The 18,705-nt window shown below is 46.0% G+C and overlaps 2 protein-coding genes across 2 annotated transcripts; one reads left to right on the top strand and one right to left on the bottom strand.

Annotated features, from left to right (window-relative positions):
- Positions 1–1,434: 1,434 nt before the first annotated feature.
- LOC122125784 (sulfotransferase 2A1-like) lies at positions 1,435–4,771 on the bottom strand. The gene is made up of 3 exons (XM_042700391.1): positions 4,751–4,771; positions 3,617–3,794; positions 1,435–2,032 (listed from the first exon to the last, which is right to left on the bottom strand). Exons 1-3 carry the CDS (start codon positions 4,754–4,756, stop codon positions 1,878–1,880), a joined length of 339 nt encoding a protein of 112 aa, XP_042556325.1. The 5' UTR covers positions 4,757–4,771; the 3' UTR covers positions 1,435–1,877.
- A 2,849-nt stretch (positions 4,772–7,620) lies between these two features.
- On the top strand, positions 7,621–15,863 carry LOC122125766 (sulfotransferase 2A1-like). Its single transcript, XM_042700367.1, has 6 exons — positions 7,621–7,811; positions 9,708–9,919; positions 11,360–11,486; positions 11,960–12,054; positions 13,075–13,252; positions 15,065–15,863. Exons 1-6 carry the CDS (start codon positions 7,676–7,678, stop codon positions 15,175–15,177), a joined length of 861 nt encoding a protein of 286 aa, XP_042556301.1. The 5' UTR covers positions 7,621–7,675; the 3' UTR covers positions 15,178–15,863.
- The last annotated feature ends 2,842 nt before the right edge of the window (positions 15,864–18,705 follow it).

The following is an 18,705-nucleotide window of genomic DNA, read 5'->3' as shown; positions in this document are numbered from 1 at the left end:
AGTTCCCCTAGCAACAGCCAATGAATGAGAAAGCCGAAAGTCCCCTGAGATCCAAAGCGCTGCATTGCCAGCATATTCTTTGCGGTTTAGCTTGCTGCCCTGTTCTAATGAGACTGTTACAGGACTGTTCTAAAACGCTGACTAGATGTCACACTGATCCCTGTTCTAGACAGGGCGGGGTTTCAGCGGCTCCCTCCCGGGGCCAGCACCTCCCAATGGGGGGAGGGTGTGCTGTGCGCGCTGCCACCATTTGATTCGTGCTTCTCTATGGGGGCTGAGGCGCCGGCGCACCTGATTGGTAGATCCTGTAAGGGGGGAGGGAAGGGCCCCTTCTGGCTGCACCTGCTCAAGCATGCCTTGGCTTCCCTGGCCAGCAGGCCCGGGATTCCTCGCGGTGGCGTTTCTGGTGTCTGGGTTCTGCAGTCCACAGTGCCATGGGCCGGGGCCCGGGCTTCACGGGCTTCTGTCTGTGTGTGTGCAATGGAGGAGGCTTTTCCTTCCTTCCTTATCAGTTCCTGCGGTTCTCTGTTGTCGGGTTTTCCGCTGTTGTCAGCGTCTTGGGGGATCTGCGTGTTGGGACACCCCACTCCCTGTTTGGGTGAAGACAATGAGTGTGGTTCCCTGGTAGTATGCACCATTTTGGGGTCCCTGGTATCTTTTGCTTTTTTATATGACTTTTTACCCATGTAAAAAATATATAATATATAAAAATATATAATACATTTATATTATATATAATATATGCTATATTATATATAGTGTATATGTAATATATTTATATAGGTAAATGTATGATGTATAGTTTGGTTCTTAATTTTTTATGGTTTCTAATATGTTTGACCAATGTTGCCATCCCATTAAAATGTATCATGTGACTATGAAAGCATCCAAAACTAAATATAGATTTTTTTTTTTCACCTAAGACCCAGGCATACCACTCTTGGGCATACCCAGAACATCACGAGCCTGGATGTTATAAAGACAGCTGCACGTCCATGCTCCCTATTCACAATAGCCAAGAAAGAAACAGTCCAGGTGCCCCACAGTAGATGAGTGGATCCCCAAAATGTGGTACCTATATACAATGGAATTTTACACAGCCTTTAGAAAGCATGAAGTTATGTCATTTGCAGGGAAATGGATGGAACTAGAGCAAATCATGTTAAGTGAGGGAAGCCAAGCTCAGAGTCGCTAATGGAGCAGGTTTTGTCTCCTATGAAGCTATTAGTTCTAAAATACACTGGTCAATGATAACAGATAGAGGATTCTAGATAGTCACACACAATGAGACCAAAAGAGGTTAGTCTTAGGAGAGAAGCACAATGCCTACAAAGCTCTTTATGTCTAGATAAAACAAGAAATCTATGGAAATGAACTCCAAGTTATGGAAACGAGATCTTTTACCTTTTTTTAGATTAAAAAATTTTATTTGCTGATGAGTCTGTTTTCTTTACCTATGTCTGGTATATTCATGTGTATATCTATGAGAAGGTGGGGGGAGACCCCAGAACTCAAGGGTAAAAGGGTGAACAAGTGCAGCCGTGGGGCTCAGTGGACATGGATGAAGTGAACTATGCAACTCATGGGTGGAGGATGGATGGAGAAAGCAAGGGCAGGGAAGACACCAGATGGGAAGTATGCTCATTACCTCATTCATGACATTGCAAGCCCTCTGTACATCACCTGTATTATACCAATAAGGTTATTATTTTTTTTAAAGAAAAAAGCCTCGTATGCCCTGGATGGAATAGAGTTAATGGGCACCGTGGTAATTGGATTAAGGCTTCAATATGAAACTTTAGACCTCCAGATTTGAGTGACAGATTTATGCTATGACCCCACCCCCATCCTATCACCTCTATCAGGTGAGGGGGGGGCTACAAGAGTTTGTCTCTACAAACATAGAAATAAGTCTGGACGTAGTCCCAAGGGAACAGCTCCGGAGGAAGTCCCGCCATCTTCTCCCGGAATGTTTCCTCGAAGGCTTGGGCCTGAGCTGGGGTGAAGTGGTTCTTCCAGTCTCCTATGATGCCTGAAGCCATGGAAAAACAATGACTTCAGACTGATCCAGGGCAGGATGTTGCTGTCCCCTTGTGTCCCCTCTGCCCTCTGCCCTCCCTGGGGGTGAAGCCACAGCTCTCCCCTGGGAGATGGACTCCACATGCTCCATGTGCAGTGCTCTCCTTTGAAGTTCTGCCCTCTGCCACTATGGGTGCTGTTCCTGCCCCAGGTGTGGGGAGTCAGGAATCTCATACTGGGTTCTCAGAGGACTCTGGTACCTTCAATATCTGCCTGCATGCAATAGAGTTCTTCTATAATATAAAGTTAAGTGTGTGTGTGTGTGTGTGTGTGTGTGTCTGTGCACACGGATGGGGTAGCCAGTACAGAGACTAGAATTCAGGGCCTAGGTGTTGTGTGTCTGAGTTGTTTTCTGTACTTGAGCCTCAGCTCCATTTCCAGGTTTTTGGCTAGTTTACTGGAGATAAGTTTCTCATGAACTTTCCAGCTCAGGCCAGCCTTGAAATGTGATCCTCGGATCTCAGCCTCCTAAGTAGCTAGGGTGATAGGCATGAGGCACCAGCGCCTGGCTCTTTATTTCTGACTTATGCTTTTTAAGCATTGTCTGGGACCACTCTTTTCTGAAGTAACAAAAAAAAAAAACAAACCCTCAACGATGATGCTGTGTACAAATATAAAAACACAGCATCTGTGTCATAGTGTAGAGCACATTATGAACTGCTGATGAGGTCTAATCAGCGTTCAGCACCAGGAGCCCCAACACAGCACTGCTGTCACCGTCTCCATGAACACTCATGGCGCCCGGCTCTCTGCACCTTATGGGGTCACCATGGGGAGCACGGAGGGAGGCAAGGCCGGGATGGCAGCCTCTGGGGGAGCTGAGCACCCACACGGAGGGAGAAACTGAGATTCCCAGAGGCCTGGGCACTGAGGACCTGTGGCATCAACTCTACTTGTCTCTGCCACAGAATGCGGGCTGCTAACTTCCAGGGTCTTTCTTTTCTGTCCTTTTGGCCATGGTGCAAACTATCTATCCCCTCTGCCGCCCTCTGGTGGACAAAAAGACTCCTGAGGGCGGATTTTTTTCTGCTGCTAGGGACTTATTTATCAATCTGTAGAGAAATATTTTATTCATTGTGCCAGGGTGCTGCCCCTGAGCTTCTTTTACCCAAAGCTCATGGTCTACTACTTGAGCCACAGTTCTACTTCCAGGAACAGCAACAGCTGCTGCTGCTGCTGCTTTGTCTTCTCCTCCTCCTCCTCCTCCTTCTTCTTCTTCTTCTGCCAGAAGTGATCCCAGCCTGACCCAAGGCCACAACTTTGTGTTTTTTTGGGGGGAGGGGGTCTGGTCTGGGGCAGTGTCCCTCAGGTCTTTAGCTCAAGGCTAGCACTCTACCACTTGAGCCACAGCACCACTTCCGGGTTTTTTCTTTTTTGCTTATGTGGTGCTGAGGAATTGAACCCAGAGCCTCAGACATGCAAGGCAAGCGCTCTACCACTGAGCCAACTTCCCAGCCCAGGCCACAACTTTGTGGTTATAGCACCTGACTTCTGTTTCCCAGCCTCTGGCACCTCCTTCCCTGGGGCATTTCCATACCTTTCCGGATGAGTTTTATACTGGTGGGAATAAGCTCCTTGGGCACATGGCTGAGATTGGACATCTTGTTCTCCTTCATTGCCTGGAAGGAACTGTTCTCCAGGACCAAGTCCAGCTCTCCTGGCTCCAGCGCCTTCCCCAGGAACTGGCAGATCTTCTCTATCATGCTCTCCGGGTCCTAAGGAGAGAAAAATAGGGCCACAGGTATGAAAGGGAGACAACAGGGAATGGGTCTCAGGAGGAGGGAGCAGGAGAAGGGAGAAACAACAGAAGGAACTGGCAGGAGAAAGGATGAGTGCAGTGGGGGATTGGAGGCATGGCTCAGTGGGTTGAGCACAGCATCAGGTACTTAGTTCAAGAATCCACCTTGGACCAGAAATAAAAAGAAAGGAAAGGAGGATGGGTGGAACGCAGGAAGGAATAACACACAACACAATGCAGAAATGTGACAGGAATGGTGGGGTGGAGACTAGCGGGGATTCTAGGGAGAGGAGGAGGTAGAAGGGGTGAGGAGGGTGGTGGGGTGGGGTGCATGTAAAATCGATAGTTACCTTTTTCATCTGCTCATAACTGAGGACCAGCATGTTCTCTTTTTCCCTTATGGACATCCAACCTCGGATGTGATCAACCATGACCCGTATGGCATTGTAGGGGGAACAGCGGGGATGGTATAAAAAGTCTCTACCAGGACTGGGAAGGTGGCTCAGTGGTGGAGTGCTTGCCCAGCATGCATGAAGCCCTGGGTTTGATTCCTCAGTACCACAGATACAGAAAAAGGCAGAAGGGGCACTTAATTGGGAGAGTGCTAGCCTTGAGCCAAAGAAGCTCAGGGACAATGCCCAGGCCCTGAGTTCAAGCCCCAGGACTGGTAAAAAAAAGTCTCTACCATTCCTGATCTGCCCTGAGGTCTCAGCACTGATTGCCCCCTTCACAAGCCACTCACCGTGTCCTTGCAAGAACCATTCAAAATATTGTTGCAGTGACTCTGGTTTCTTAGCCAGATTTGTAAAACCCCAGAAATAATAAGCAGATATAAGGACATCCTTAGGGTTTCTGATGACATAGATCACCTTAAAGAGAGAAGGAAAAGAATTAAACAAACAGAAAACAAAACACATTCCCATAATGTCTCACGTGCATGATGTTGCATGTGGCACGTTTCAGATCAAGTCTCTAAAACTGCTCTCAAACATCAAAGTATCGGTGGGTCTTTTGGTCGGGAATTCATTCTTCAAATACATTTCAGATTTCCTCCAGACAAATTGCCTTGCCAGGAATAAAACAATGGAAGGACAATGCCTACAAAGCACAAGAGAGCAGATGCTGGTTATCATTTGCTGGCCATAGATTTAGGAGTTGTTCTGTAAAAAATCATTGAAGGGGCTAAGTGGTGGTGGCCCTCGCCTGTAATCCCAACTACGCAGGAGGCTGAAATCTGAGGAGCACTGTTCCAAGTAAGCCCAGGAAGAACAGCCCATGAGACTCTTACTTCCAATTAACTGCCTGAAAACCACAAGGGGAGCTGTGGCTCAAAGTGGCAGAGTGACAGCTTTCAGGACAAAAGCTCAAGGACAGTCTCCAGGCCCTGAGTTCAAGCCCCAGGAGTGGTATAAAAACAGAAACAAAAAAGCCATTCAAGTTGGAGTCAGGGAGTATGAACTATTGCAGCAGAAGAGAGTTCACCCCCTATGCACCCATTTCTATGATATTCAGGAGCAAACACATCTAGGTAGCATTGCACAGAGTTAGTAAGTAAGAGTGTGGGCTGGGCCAGGGAACTGGGATCTCTCTCTGGAGGACAAAGGCTCTTGGTCTGATCTGGCCATGAACACCAAAGGTGTTTATTCACTCTTCCAGCGTTCAGGCCACAGGCACCAGGCCACACGACACTGAAAAAACACAATCTCACTTGGCTCTTTTTAAAAATTTCCTCTTGCTAGTCCTGGAGCTTGAACTCAGGGCCTGGGTGTTGACCTGAGTTTTTGTGCTCAAGTCTGATGCTCTACCAATTGAGCCATAGTTCCACTTCCAGCTTTTTTTTTGATGGTACATTGGAGATAAGCGTCTCCTAGCCTTTCATGCCTAGGCTAACTTCTGATCTTGAACCTCAGATCTCAGCCTCCTGTTTAGCTGGGTTGACCGCATGAGGCCTGGGTATCCGCTTAAAATACAGTTTGGTTAGTCTTTTGGTTAGTTCATCTGTCAGGGATTACACAGCCATGACTCTGGTTTGGTCTGAGGACCCTCGCCTCATAAAGGAGAGTCTCAGTCCTCTGTGAACTACAGAGGGAGAATGCCAGATCTGCTGGCTATGTGCATTTTTAAGAGGAACAGTCCTTGATGGAACAGTTATTGGGCACTGAGCACTGACCTTGGCCTTGGAGGTGAAGAAAGACTTGGGGAAGAGTTGGATGGGGAGGTGGGAGGTGATGAGGGGGGGACCCTCCTTCCTGTCTTTTATGATTTGGGATTCACATGTGGTCTCAACCCATGGGGAGCGATTAAATGAGGTCACAGATCGGATCCACTTGGGATCACCCTTGGTGTGAATCAGAGAGAGAACCTCAATCAACCAATGGGTTCCTGGAGCAGAAAGAAAAACAAAAGTCACTCTATCTGAATAACAATATTATATATGATTTCATAGTGGTAAAATATACATACCATAAACCTTAATGATGTAAACTTTCTCCAGCAAGCACTCTGGTGCGGATAAGTAGTGTTTAGTTTATTTCAATCATGGCTCACTCAATGCCAGTATTCTGACATCTTATAAATCTACATTGTCCATGACAACTGAATATTGATTTGCTTGCCACCTGTCCTGACCCCAACCATGCACTTTTCTCCTCCTGGACTTTGAGAGTTCTGGGACTTGTATGTGAGTGCAATCACACACAGTTTGTGCTTTGCACTGTGGCCTTGTCTCATGTGCTTCAAATGTCCACATATCCTGAAAATAGTAGAGCATGGGTCTGAGTTGTCTCCAAAGTAATATTCTACTTTGACCTCTCAATCTGTTTAGGATTACGCAGCCGTTTCTCTGAGTTCAAGCTCCAGAACTAAGGGGAAATATATATATATATGTATATATATATATATATATAAATATACATACATATATATATATATATATATATATATATATATATATATATATATACACACACCAGAGTGAGATTGTGTGGCTTCAGAGTCATGTGACCGGGTGTCTGTGGCCTGACTGAATGCTGTGCAGTGAATAAACACCTGGTGCTCATCCCTCAGTCAGACCAGGAGCCTTTGTCCTCCAGACAGAGGTCCCTACTGCCCTGCCTGCCCACACCAGGCACAATGCACACAGTTGCCTGGGGGTAATGCTACCTAGATTTGTTTGCTCCTGACCCTCACAGGAATGGACTCCTGTGGTGTGAACACACACACATAAAAGTACAAACTCACAGGTGCATTTAGGTACATGCACAGACCACACACCATCCCAGTGATGTTACAGAAGTATTTGGTATTGCTCAAACCTGCAAGGTCAGCACAAAGAAAGGAAGTCTGAGAAACTCTCTCTGTCCTCAGGAGCCTGAGGAGACACGGAGATCCAAACACCAGAGATCGTGATTGGGATCCCACAGCCGAGAGAGATCCTGGGGGAAACAGGAAGTCACAAGAAAAATGCATCCAGTGTTCTTAGCAATGAGTTTTGGGTGAAGTTAGTGAATTGGACTTAGGACGTTGGGCCAGAAGTGCAGCCTCCCTCTGTCCCAAAAGAAAAGATTTGTCAATTTAAGACAAAAACAATAATTTGTCCCCAAGCTTGCTTCCTTCTTCCTCATCTAGTTCAGGTTACCTGCCGTGAACTGAAAATCCCGCCCCTGAATGATTTTACATTTCAAAATCCCCTGGTGACGATCACACTGTGTATGCCTTTACCAACAACTTAGTTTTGCAATGAAACAACAAGTTAATGATTAATTTTATCACCCAGAATGACAACCCAGAGGCTACCACCACCTATCCAAGAGGAAGTAAGTGGTCTGTGATCTATAACCAGGCACACAGGACTCTGCCATGGCTCAGGACTACTTGTGGTACCAGGGCATTCCTTTTCCTTCCGAGGTGTACACCCCTGAATCCATAAAAGCAGCCCACGAGGAGCTGGTGGTGAAGGATGAGGACATCATCACAGTGACCTACCCCAAATCAGGTGAGCAGATGGGACTGCAGCTCTGTGGGAAAGGCCAGGCCTGTGCCTCCCTCTCTCCAGCCTCCTGCATGGGGACGGTGTGGTAGCTCATTTGTTTCTTTCCTTTCATGAACGGGGATCTCGCTAGCCCATTTCACAGGGATTGCCATGTAGATAGTGGGCTGGTGAAGGTACTATGGCAATGTGGTAGAGTTGGGCCTATGGCATATTCAGGCATTTGTGACTGTCTGTAGGGCCAAGGGTGAATGATGGAGGGTGAACTCTGCAGAGCTCATAGAAGAATCACATCCAGTTTTTTTTCCTTTTAAATATTATCCTTTGTTTTATTTTTATTTATTTATTTATTTATTTTGGGTCCGGTCGTGGGGCCTGAACTCTGGGCCTGGGTGCTGTCCCTCAGCTCTTTAACTCAAGGCTAGCACTCTGCCACTTGAGCCACAGCGCCACTTCCAGCTTTTTTTCTTTTTGCTTATGTGGTGCTGAGGAATCAAACCCAGGGCCTATGCATGCAAGGCAAGTGCACTACCACAGAGCAACCTTCCCAGCCCCTTATCCTTTGTTTTAATGTAATTAATTTATTTAGGCTTATAAAAATGATTTTTCTAACAGTCTGATGGTGGTTCCTGTCTGTAATCCTTCTCACGAGACTAAGGATCTTGGTTCAAAGCCATCTTGGGCAAGAAAGGCTGTGAGACTCTTCTCTCCAATTATCAAATGGAGCTGTGGTTCAAAGTGGTAGAGCACTAGCCTTGACCAAAGAGCTCAGGGACAGTGCTCAGGTCCCAAGTTCAAGCCCCATGATGGACAGAAAAAAAAGCCTAAGACAATTCAGCAGGTATATCAACGGATTTCAGTGCCACGCTGCCCATTGACCAAGATGAGGCATCTTGATCAATACCATCTCCTCCACATACATTTGGGACAAGTGTTTCACACTATCAGCATGTGTGCACGTGCCAACTACAGCCCAGGTGTTTTTAATTGGGGTGGTATTTAATAATGGAGCTAAATTGGAGGCTGGCATATGAGATATGCTGTCTTTCTCAGTCCACGCATACGGGGAAAAGCCTTTTATACTGGCATTTTGTCTTTTCAATATTAAAAAAAATTCTACATCAAGCACTCGTTGACATCTTTCCCCTCCGTCCCCCCAGTTCTGGGGCTTGAGCTCAGGGCCTGGACACTGTCCCTAAGCTTCTTTTGCTCAAGGCTAGCACCCTAAAACTTGAGCCACAATGTCATGGCCATCTTTTAGATATATTGTAACATTTGTCATTTAGTATATGCCAAACACTTTTCAATTTTTTATTTTTGTGGTGGGTGCAGTACTGGGATTTAAACTCAGGGCCTTGTACTTGCTCAGCTTGCTTATTCAGCTGGCACTCTACTACTTGAGCCATATCTCCAGCACCTCTTCTTTTTCTTATATGTTCATTGTTATTAATAAGGTGTTGTACAGAAGGCTTTCCGTTTCATTGGTCAGGTACAGAGTACACTAAGTTCAATAGGAAGAATATTCATTGTGGGGAGTAGTTGGGAACTGGCAGAACAGGCTGTAATGGGGGGGAGGGCGCTTTGAGGGGAGGAGCACCAGGCACTGGGATGGGGCGGAGCCAGCATGGAGCATTCACTGCAAGGAAGATGCACTGAGAATCAGGAGCCAGGAGCAGTGCCAGGGCAGGAGTTCAAGCCCTAGGAGTGGCACATATGCATGTACATGTGCGCACACATACACACACACAAACACACATACACGAATATGGACATTACATGATGAAAGATTGTATGCCAGACAAAGTCTATATCGGTAAGGTTTGTGTTAGGTATATTTTACCGTCACGGTCTTTATACAATTCAGAGAGAAATGAGTGACCTTCATTTTCCTTCTGTCTCCAGGAACCAACTGGGTGATTGAGATCCTGTGTCTCATTCACAGCAAGGGGGATCCCGAGTGGATCCGCTCTGTGCCTATCTGGGATCGCTCCCCATGGATCGAGACTGAAGCTGGATTCCAAACCATAAAAGAAAGGAAGGAGGGTCCCCCCCTCATCACCTCCCACCTCCCCATTCAACTCTTCCCCAAGTCTTTCTTCAATTCCAAGGCCAAGGTCAGGGCTCAGTGCCCAATAACTGCTACATCAATGCTTTTTTTTGTGTGTGTGCCTGTGCTGGGGCTTCAACTCAGGGCCTGGGCACTGTTCCTGAGCTTTTCTGCTCAAAGTTAGAGCTCTGCCACTTGAGCTCAGCTTCTTGGTTTTTGTTGGTTATTTGGAGCCTAAATGTCTTGGAGAATCTCCTGCTTAGCTTAGCTTTGAACTGAAATACTCAGATCTCAGCCTCCTGAGTAGCTAGCTTGACAGGTATGAGCCACCTTTCCAGGCTCAACTGATGCTCTGGAATCTTGAATTCTCAAACATATAGACCTGGAGATGAGGCCAAGCTGTGTTGGCCCTTAGCAGTTTTCCATGGCCCTGAAGTTGTGCTCATCTACTGAGAGGCCTCAAACCCAAGGTGCGGACCAGTGTAGATGGGCCCTCACAGAAGACCTGGGTGCCAGAATCTTCAAAACCACCATTTAAGCTCAACCAGAACTCACAAATCTCCTTGATACACAACTGCTTCACTGTCTGTTCTTTGAGCTTCATTCCATCAAAAGTGAATATGTGCCAGGCACCAGTGGCTCATGACTGTCATCCTAGCTACTCAGGAGGCTGAGATCTGAGGATCAGGGTTCAAAGCCAGCCCAGGCAGGAAAGTCCGTGAAACTCTTATCTCCAATAAACCACCAGAAAACCGGAAATGGCACTGTAGCTCATGTCCTAGAGCACTAGCCTTGAGCTGAAGATCTGCAGGACAACACCTAGGCCCAGAGTTCAAACCCCACGACTGGAAAAAATAAAGCGAATATGTTACTTGTGCACCAAGGCTCACACCTGTAGTCCTGGCTAGCTGCTTAGGAGGCTGAGATCTGAGGGTTGTAGTTCGAAGTCACCTCAGGTATGAAATTGTATGAGACTCCAATTAACCACAAGAAAGCCAGAAATGGTGCTGTGGCTCCAAGTGGTTGAGTGAGCAAAAGAAGCTCAGGGACAGTGCCCAGGACCAGAGTTAAATCCCCATGATCGACCAAGAACAAAGGAAAATGTGAATAAATAAGCCAGACAACAATGGCTAATAGCAGTCATCCTTGTTACTCAGGAGGAGGATGTCTGAGGATTGGAGTTCAAATCCAACCAAGGCAGAAAAGCCCGAAAAACTCTTGTCTCCAAGACACCACCACCAACCTGGCAATGGAGCTATGGCTCCAAGTGGTAGAGTGCCAGCTTTGAGAGAAGAAGCCCAGAGACAGTGCCCAGTCCATGAGTTCAAGCCTCAGGACTGGTATGAACAACAAAAGCAATTAGTGTTCTAATTAAGACAATGAGCAGTTGGATGGCTTATCCTTTGATATGGATCCTATCATATAGAACTTGGATATGGAGAGATCAAGGCCTTGAATGTGGGAAAGATGGTAATGATTTTTTAGTTTTTGCCTTTTTCCCTTTAAGGTGATCTACGTCATCAGAAATCCGAAGGATGTCCTTGTGTCTGGCTATTATTACTCCGCTGGAGCAACGTACTTGAAGAATCCGCAGTCTCTGCAGCAGTATTATGAGTGGTTCATTGAAGGAAGGGGTGAGTGGCTTGTGAAGTGAAGGGATCTAAACAGTGTGTGTGTGTGTGTGTGTGTGTGTATGTGTGGGTGGGTGGGTGTGTGTGAACCAGCACGTGTGTGCTGGTCCTGGGGCATGAACTCTGGCCCTGGACACTTTCCCTTATTTTTTCACTCAAGGCTAGGGCTCTATTGCTGGTGACCCTCAGCTCCACGTCCATCTTTTTAGTGATTAATTGGGTATAAGCTTCTCAAGCACTTCCTTTCCTTGACTGCCTTAAAAGAGAGCTTCAGATCTCAGCCTCCTGAGTAGCTAAGATGACAGATGTAAGTTACCTGTGCCCAGCTAAATATATTTTAATTAGTAAATATGCACAAGTTTTTTCCAGTTATACCTGAGAGAAGTGGACAGAGACAAGGGGAAACGTGTAGAGAACAAAGACCACATTTGGACGTCCAGGAGTTGATTATTTGTCTCTTGTTACCCACCCTGCAGTGCGGTTCGGGTCATGGTTTGCACATGTCCAGGGCTGGATGTCCATGAGGGAGAGGGAGAATGTGCTGGTGCTCAGTTACGAGGAGCTGAAGAAGGTAACGATCCATTTTCCCTGCACCCCACCCTCTGCCCCCTCACACTGACACACATCTCTCCTCCTTCATAGACCCCATTCCACTGGTCAGACTACACAATACCAGCTACTCAGGAAGATGGGATCTGTGGATTACAGTTCAAAGCCAGCCTGGGCAGCAAAGTCCATGAGACTCTTATTTCCAATGAACCACCAAAGAGCCAGAGTGGAGCTGTGGCTCAAGTGGTAGAGCTAGCCTTGAGCACAAAGGCTCAAGATAGTATGCACACACTGAGTTCAACCATACAACAGACACACACAACTCTCTCTCACACACAGCCATTAACAAAATCTGTGTTGTTCAGAAATCAGCTGTGGTTCACTGTAGTACCTGGTGTATTGATCTTCCTGTGGATAACTGTCAAATTATCACTTGATCCCTGTCCAAATGCCTTGCTCTAGGTCTGGGACATCTCCAGCCTCTGTGCTCTGGTTGTGCTTGGATCAAATCCTTCCAGTCCTCCTTCCCAAAGGGAATTCTGATTTAGGGGGGAGGATGAGAAAAAAAGACGCAAGACAAAGGATGGGGTGGGGATGTTTGCAGATCAAGACTGCAGCACCTTTGAGTTTTAGTTTCCTACTATATATACAGTTAGATGTCAAGAAGTTGCATAAGGTTAGTATAGTCCAGAAAAACAAGGAATCTTTAGGCTTAGTAAATACAGAGTGCAATAAAAACATGACAAGGTAAACTGGTTAAATATAAAACAGACTCTACAAAAATACTAAAACAATCCCGGACACCTAGTGATTTTTAAGTAAGCCAGATCTTTGTATGTCCCTTAGAGCAAGCACAAGGATTCAGATGGCCTTTCCTGTTGAGCTGTACCTACGGCTCCCTACATCCCTGCTCCCAGCTCAGCCTCTGACACAGGAGTCTGTCTTGGAGCTTGGCTGTCTGTCTCTTCTTGTCCTCCCTCCAAAGCTCCCTCCTCCTGAGAGCCGCTCTGTGTTCTCCTTGTCCTGCTTTTCCTTCTTGCAGGACACGAGGAGCACTGTGGAGAAGATCTGTCAGTTCCTGGGGAAGAAGTTGAACCCCGAAGAGCTGGAGTTGGTCTTGGAGAACAGCTCCTTCCAGGCCATGAAGGAAAACACAATGTCCAATTTCAGCCTGCTGAGAGGGGATTATGTTTCTCCTGGATTCTTAATTACCAGGAAAGGTGTGGAATCGCTCACTGTGGTTTAAACATCTGTCAGAGATCAGGAAGGGAATTCTTGACACATTATTGTTTCATGAGTATGGCTTTATAGTTTATTTTTTTTTAATGTGTTTTAGTCCTAAGGCTTGAAATCAGGGCTTTTGTAGTGTTTAATTTTTTTTTTTTTTAATTTTGAAGGCTGGTGCTATAGCACTTGAGCCATACTCCATTTCTGGCTTTTGCATGGTTCCTTGGAGATAGAGTCTCACAGTCTTCCCTTCAAACCTGACCCTCCAATCTCAACCTCTTGACATGCCAGGATAACAGGTGTAAGCCACCAGGACCCAGTGGGTTTTATGTATTTATTAGTCATTTTTATTTCTTCATATCAGAATAGCTTTTTTTATTCAATTACTACATTGAAATCCTCTGTTTCTGCTAGGCCTGTGTTTCTTAATTTTGGCGTATTCACTGTTGCCTGTGTTTTTGTTTAGCTTTATTGTGCTCCATTTGCACTTCTGTTTTCCTGTTTGACCATTGCCTGTTCTAATGCATCTCCCTGATCTCGGAATCCTGGTGTTCTTTTGTTTTTCTTTTTTTTTCTTTTCTCTTTCTTCCTTCCTTCCTTTCTTTCTTTCTTCTTTTCTTTCTTCTTTCTTTCTTTCTTTCTTTCTTTCTTTCTTTCTTTCTTTCTTTCTTTCTTTCTTTCTTTCTTTCTTTCTTTCTTTCTTTCTTTCTCTCTTTCTCTCTCTCTTTCTCTCTCTCTTTCTCTCTCTCTTTCTCTCTCTCTTTCTCTCTTTCTCTCTTTCTCTCTTTCTCTCTTTCTCTCTTTCTTTCTTTCTTTCTTTCTTTCTTTCTTTCTTTCTTTCTTTCTTTCTTTCTTTCTTTCTTTCTTTCTTTCTTTCTTTCTTTCTTTCTTTCTTTTTCTTTTTTGCTTGAACTCATGGCCTGAGCACTGTCCCTCAGCTTCTTTTTCTCCTTTTCTTTTTCTCAAGGCTAGCACTCTACCACTTGAGCCACAGCCACTTCCGGCTTTTTCTGTGTATGTGGTACTGAGGAATCAAACCCTGGGCTTTATGCATGCTAGGCAAGCATCTACCACTAAGCCACACTCCCAGCATGTCCCTGCCCGCGCCCCCCCTCCCCGGTTCTGTCTTGTTTCATTCTCTCTATGGAGGCATTTTCCTCATTGTTTTTAAGGCTGGACAACACCAAACCCATCATTGAATTCACTGATATTCTGGTGAAGTTCTTGCTGGGACTGGTGCCAATAGCTCACGCCTGTCATCCCAGCTACTCAGGGAGTTGGAATCTGAGGATCATGGTCCAAAGCCCCACAGGCAGGAAAATTCTATGAGAGTCTTATCTGCAATTCACCAGCAAAAAGCCAGAAGTGGAGCTGTGACACAAATGTCAGAGTACCAGCCTTGAGGAAAAAAGCTCAGAGATAGCCCCCAGGCCCAGGAATGGAACACTCACCTGCACCTGTATACATGGGCAATGTGGGCATGTGTGCACACACACAAATGTAAGGGAACACCACAACAACACCACACACTGACACTCATGTGCACGCCACACATGGGTAGGCACACACCCTTACACACCCACATGTGTACACACATTGCACTCATGCAGGCACAGGCACACATGCATGAGTGTATACACACACACACACACACACACACACACACACAGTTCTTGACAATTCTCCTCTCTGAGCTGCAGGGTCCTCCACAGTTGCACAGCAGGGATGGGACCGGGAGGGAGCCATAGGCTGGGCCCTCTGTGTGCTGGCCCCCTCTGATTGCTGCGTTTCTCCCTGGCTTCCAGGCATAACAGGGGACTGGAAGAACCACTTCACCGTAGCCCAGGCTGAAGCCTTTGAGAAAATATTCCAGGAGAAGATGGCGGGACTTCCTACAGAGCTGTTCCTATGGGACTAAGTCCAGACTTCTCCCTATGTCTATGGAGAAGAGGATTTGTGTCTTCTTGGGGTCAGGGCATGGAGCTGTCACTTGATTCTGATGTTAAAATGTTCACGCTGTACATTTGATTCCTTGCTTGATACAAATCTCCATGGTGTCACCCTTGCATTTATAGCACCGCAGCTATTCGGAAATCTTTCAAAGCCAGTCACCAATGGTTACCTACATTACTCAGAAGGCTGAGAAATGAGGACCCAGGGTCAAAGCCAACCAGTCAGGAAAGTCAGTGAGACTGTTATCTTGAATGATTCAGCATGCATGTGTATGCACTCGTGTACACACTTACACACACACACACACACACACACACATCATTCCACTGATGTTACTTTAAGTGTTTGTTGCTTCACAAACTTGGCCAGGCTAGGACAAAGAAAGGAAGCCTGAGAATCTCTCTCTGCCACCAGGAGCCTGAGAAGCTATGGGGATCCATAATACCAGGGTCATGGCTGAGATCCTAGAGTGGAGAGAGAGCCTGGTGTCAACGGAGGACATTGGAAGAAAACCGCGTTGCATGCTCTGGGCAATGAGTTCTGGGTGATATTAGCAGACTGGTCTTAGGGCTTTGAGTCAGAAGCACAGTCTCCCCCCTTTGCAATCATGATGTCAACGCCAATTCTCAAACTAAAAGAATTGTGAAATTACTCCTCAAAGTGATATTGCTTTCTTCTTGTTGTTGTTTGCTTTGAGTTTTTGGAGGGCAGAAACTTTTTTTTTCAATTTTATGCAGGCACACTCATTTATTTGTTCCATTTCTCATTGGCAGAGGCTTGATAGCCCTAGGCAGAAAATTATTACCTATGTCTCTATTATCCAGAGATTTCCCTTCATGAAATTTTAGGTTTCAGGGTTACAGTGAAATCCTCTTTCTGCTAGGCCTGTGTGTCTTAGATTTGGTATTTTCATAGTGGCCCAGTGGTGTGTGTGTGTGCCACGCCGACCCCAGTAGAGTCTGCTTAGCATGGGAAACCATCTATCAGACCTTGATAGGGGCTTCGAGACCTATCTCTGAGTTTTGGGACTTCACCGAAGTCTACCTCAGAGAATGGGGCTTTACAGAAACCTATCTCCAAGTTTTGGGACTTCACCGAAGTCTACCTCGGAGAATAGGGCTTCTAAGAGGCCTACTCCTGGGAAAAGGCTGGAAAAACCCCTGGGAAAAGATGTGTTTCTGCCTTTCTTCACTGCATAAGAGTGCCTATTAATCTTTTACTGCTTCTACTGCTCTTTGTACTTGCTCATTGTCAACGTTCCCTTATTCAAAGCTCTTTCTTAAGAGTGTTGACGACTCCAATATCTGATGAGTGTCTTAAAAATATGACTAACTCACCAGAGTTAAGTGCTACCCTGAAACACCTCTTATGGAGGCTAGGAGATAAGTTATAAGTAAATATAAAAGTATTGGGGGTTTCACAAAGTCACTTCAGCAGAAGGGATTGTTTGTAAGGGACTTACAAGAAGCTGTAGGCTCAGCTAGAACAGAAAGAATGTATGGCAATTGCTGAGATAATTACTTAGGAGAAAGAATTTCCTGCTATTTACTAAGAGAATTGCTAGACCTAGAGAATTGCTAGATCCAGGTCTCCTTGAGGTTTACTATTAAAGAAGAAACAGGAAAGATCTATTTGGGAAAGTTAAGGCCTCTGTAAAGATAGGTAATGGTTAATTGGGGACAAACATCGTAATCGTTGTATTTCTTAGAGATAAGCCGGAAACAAGTGCCTATCAGGCGATCAGCTGGTGACCACCTAAAAATGAAGCCATGCAGCAAGATTGTGTAACCTTTTGCCCTTTCTCATGGAGACTTCTGTTATAAAAGTTTGTTATCCTCTGCATTAAATCGCACTCAGCACTCAGCCCTCAGCACTCAGCATCCACTCCTCTTGTGTGTGAGTTGTCTGTTTGCCATCTCCCCATCCTATTCCAGGTTCCTCCCTTAGGTGTCCTCCGTCGTCCCGACAGAACCCGTTCCGCGACATGTGTGTGTGTGTGTGTGTGTGTGTGTGTGTGTTCCACTTTTATTTCTTTGCGTTTTCCTGTTTCTTCATTGCCTGTCCTAATGCATATCCCTGATCCCAGAGCCTTGGTTTTCTGTCTTCAGTTTTGTCTTCTCTCTCAAAAGATAGTCCTCAGTGATTTGAGGCCTGAACAATACCAAATCCACCATTGAATTCACTGAGATTCTAGTAAAGTTCTTGGCAGGCTAAGAACTCACCCCGGTAATACCAGCTACTCAGGACACTGAGATCTAAAGGATCAACTTCAAAGCCAGGACAGGCAGGAAAAGAATGTGAGCCTCTTACCTCTAATTTGATGGTAGCCTTCAGCATAAAAGCTCAGTCCCAATGTTCAGGCTCAGTACTGGTGCATGCACACGTGCGCGCGCACACACACCCACACCCACACTCCCCCCCACACACATTTCTCAGCAATTCTTACCTCTGAGACCCAGTGGCTGTGGAAGTACCAAGATGGGGAGTCAGGTGGGGCTGGGTCCTTGGTGCGCTGGGCCTCATCTGATCTCAGCATTTCTCTCCAGCCGCCAGGCATTGCCAGAAAATGAAGAACCACTTCATCACAGCCCAGAACAAATCCTTGGAGAAAATACTCTGGGAGAAGTGGCAGGACTTCCTTGGAGCTGTTCCCATGGAGCTAATCTCAGACTCTTATCTCCAATAAACCACCAGAAAACCAGAAGTGGCACTGTGGCTCAAGTGGTAGACGTGAGCCTTGAGCTGAAGACCTGAGGGATAGTGCCTAGGCTCAGAGTTCAAGCCCCATTTCCGACAAAAAGAAAAAAGAAAAATGCCTTGAGTGCTCTTGCCAATAGCTTTTGTGTGATATGAGTAGATTGAACCTAGGACCGTAAGCCAGAAGTCCAGACCTCACTCTTGACCATTTTTGAGATATCTACACCTATCTCCAAAATTAGTTATTTGTAAATTTCCAAATTAAAAATAACCTTGCTCCCAAGCCTGCTTCCTTCTATTTCCTCTTGTAGTTCAGGTTCCCTGCTAAGAACTGACAATCTGATGAGCACAGATCGCCCTTGAAGGAGTTCACAGTTGCCCAATAAAAATACTCCATGACATTCGCATTGCATTTTTTTTTAGCATCAAATTTGTTTCCAAATGAAATGAAAAACGTTAACGATGGCCTTCACCACCCAGAATGAAAAACCCAGACTCTGCCACCTTCTCCCCGGTGGCAGTACCAGTGATCTATGACCAAGAGCCAGGCACACAGGGCTCCTCCATGGCTCATGACTATTTATGGTACCATGGCATTCCTTTCCCTGCCGTGGGGTACAACCCTGAAATCATAAAAGCAGCCCACGAGAAGCTGGTGCTGAAGGACGAGGAAATCATCACGGTAACCTACACCAAATCAGGTGAGCAGACAGGCCGCAGCTACATGCCCTACTCCCCCCAGCCTCCCATGGGGGGACGGTATAGTATCTCATTTGTTTCTTTCCCTTCCGAGAAG

The sequence above is a fragment of the Dipodomys spectabilis genome, unplaced genomic scaffold (genome assembly GCF_019054845.1).
Source record: "Dipodomys spectabilis isolate Male_0828 unplaced genomic scaffold, ASM1905484v1 ptg000266l, whole genome shotgun sequence".
NCBI classification, from domain to species: domain Eukaryota; kingdom Metazoa; phylum Chordata; class Mammalia; order Rodentia; family Heteromyidae; genus Dipodomys; species Dipodomys spectabilis.
Note: the sequence above shows the minus strand (reverse complement) of the source record. Positions and strands in the feature narration are given on the sequence as shown.

Bases quoted from the DNA above. Each gene is read 5' to 3' on its own strand.
- LOC122125784 (XM_042700391.1), bottom strand. The intron at 2,033-3,616 runs GTATGGAAATGC...CCATGGCTTCAG, and splicing joins TATAAAACTCATCCGGAAAG to GCATCATAGGAGACTGGAAG.
- LOC122125766 (XM_042700367.1), top strand. From the start codon at position 7,676: ATGGCTCAGGACTACTTGTGGTACCAGGGCATTCCTTTTCCTTCCGAG. The intron at 12,055-13,074 runs GTAACGATCCAT...TCCTTCTTGCAG, and splicing joins GTTACGAGGAGCTGAAGAAG to GACACGAGGAGCACTGTGGA. The intron at 13,253-15,064 runs GTGTGGAATCGC...CCTGGCTTCCAG, and splicing joins ATTCTTAATTACCAGGAAAG to GCATAACAGGGGACTGGAAG.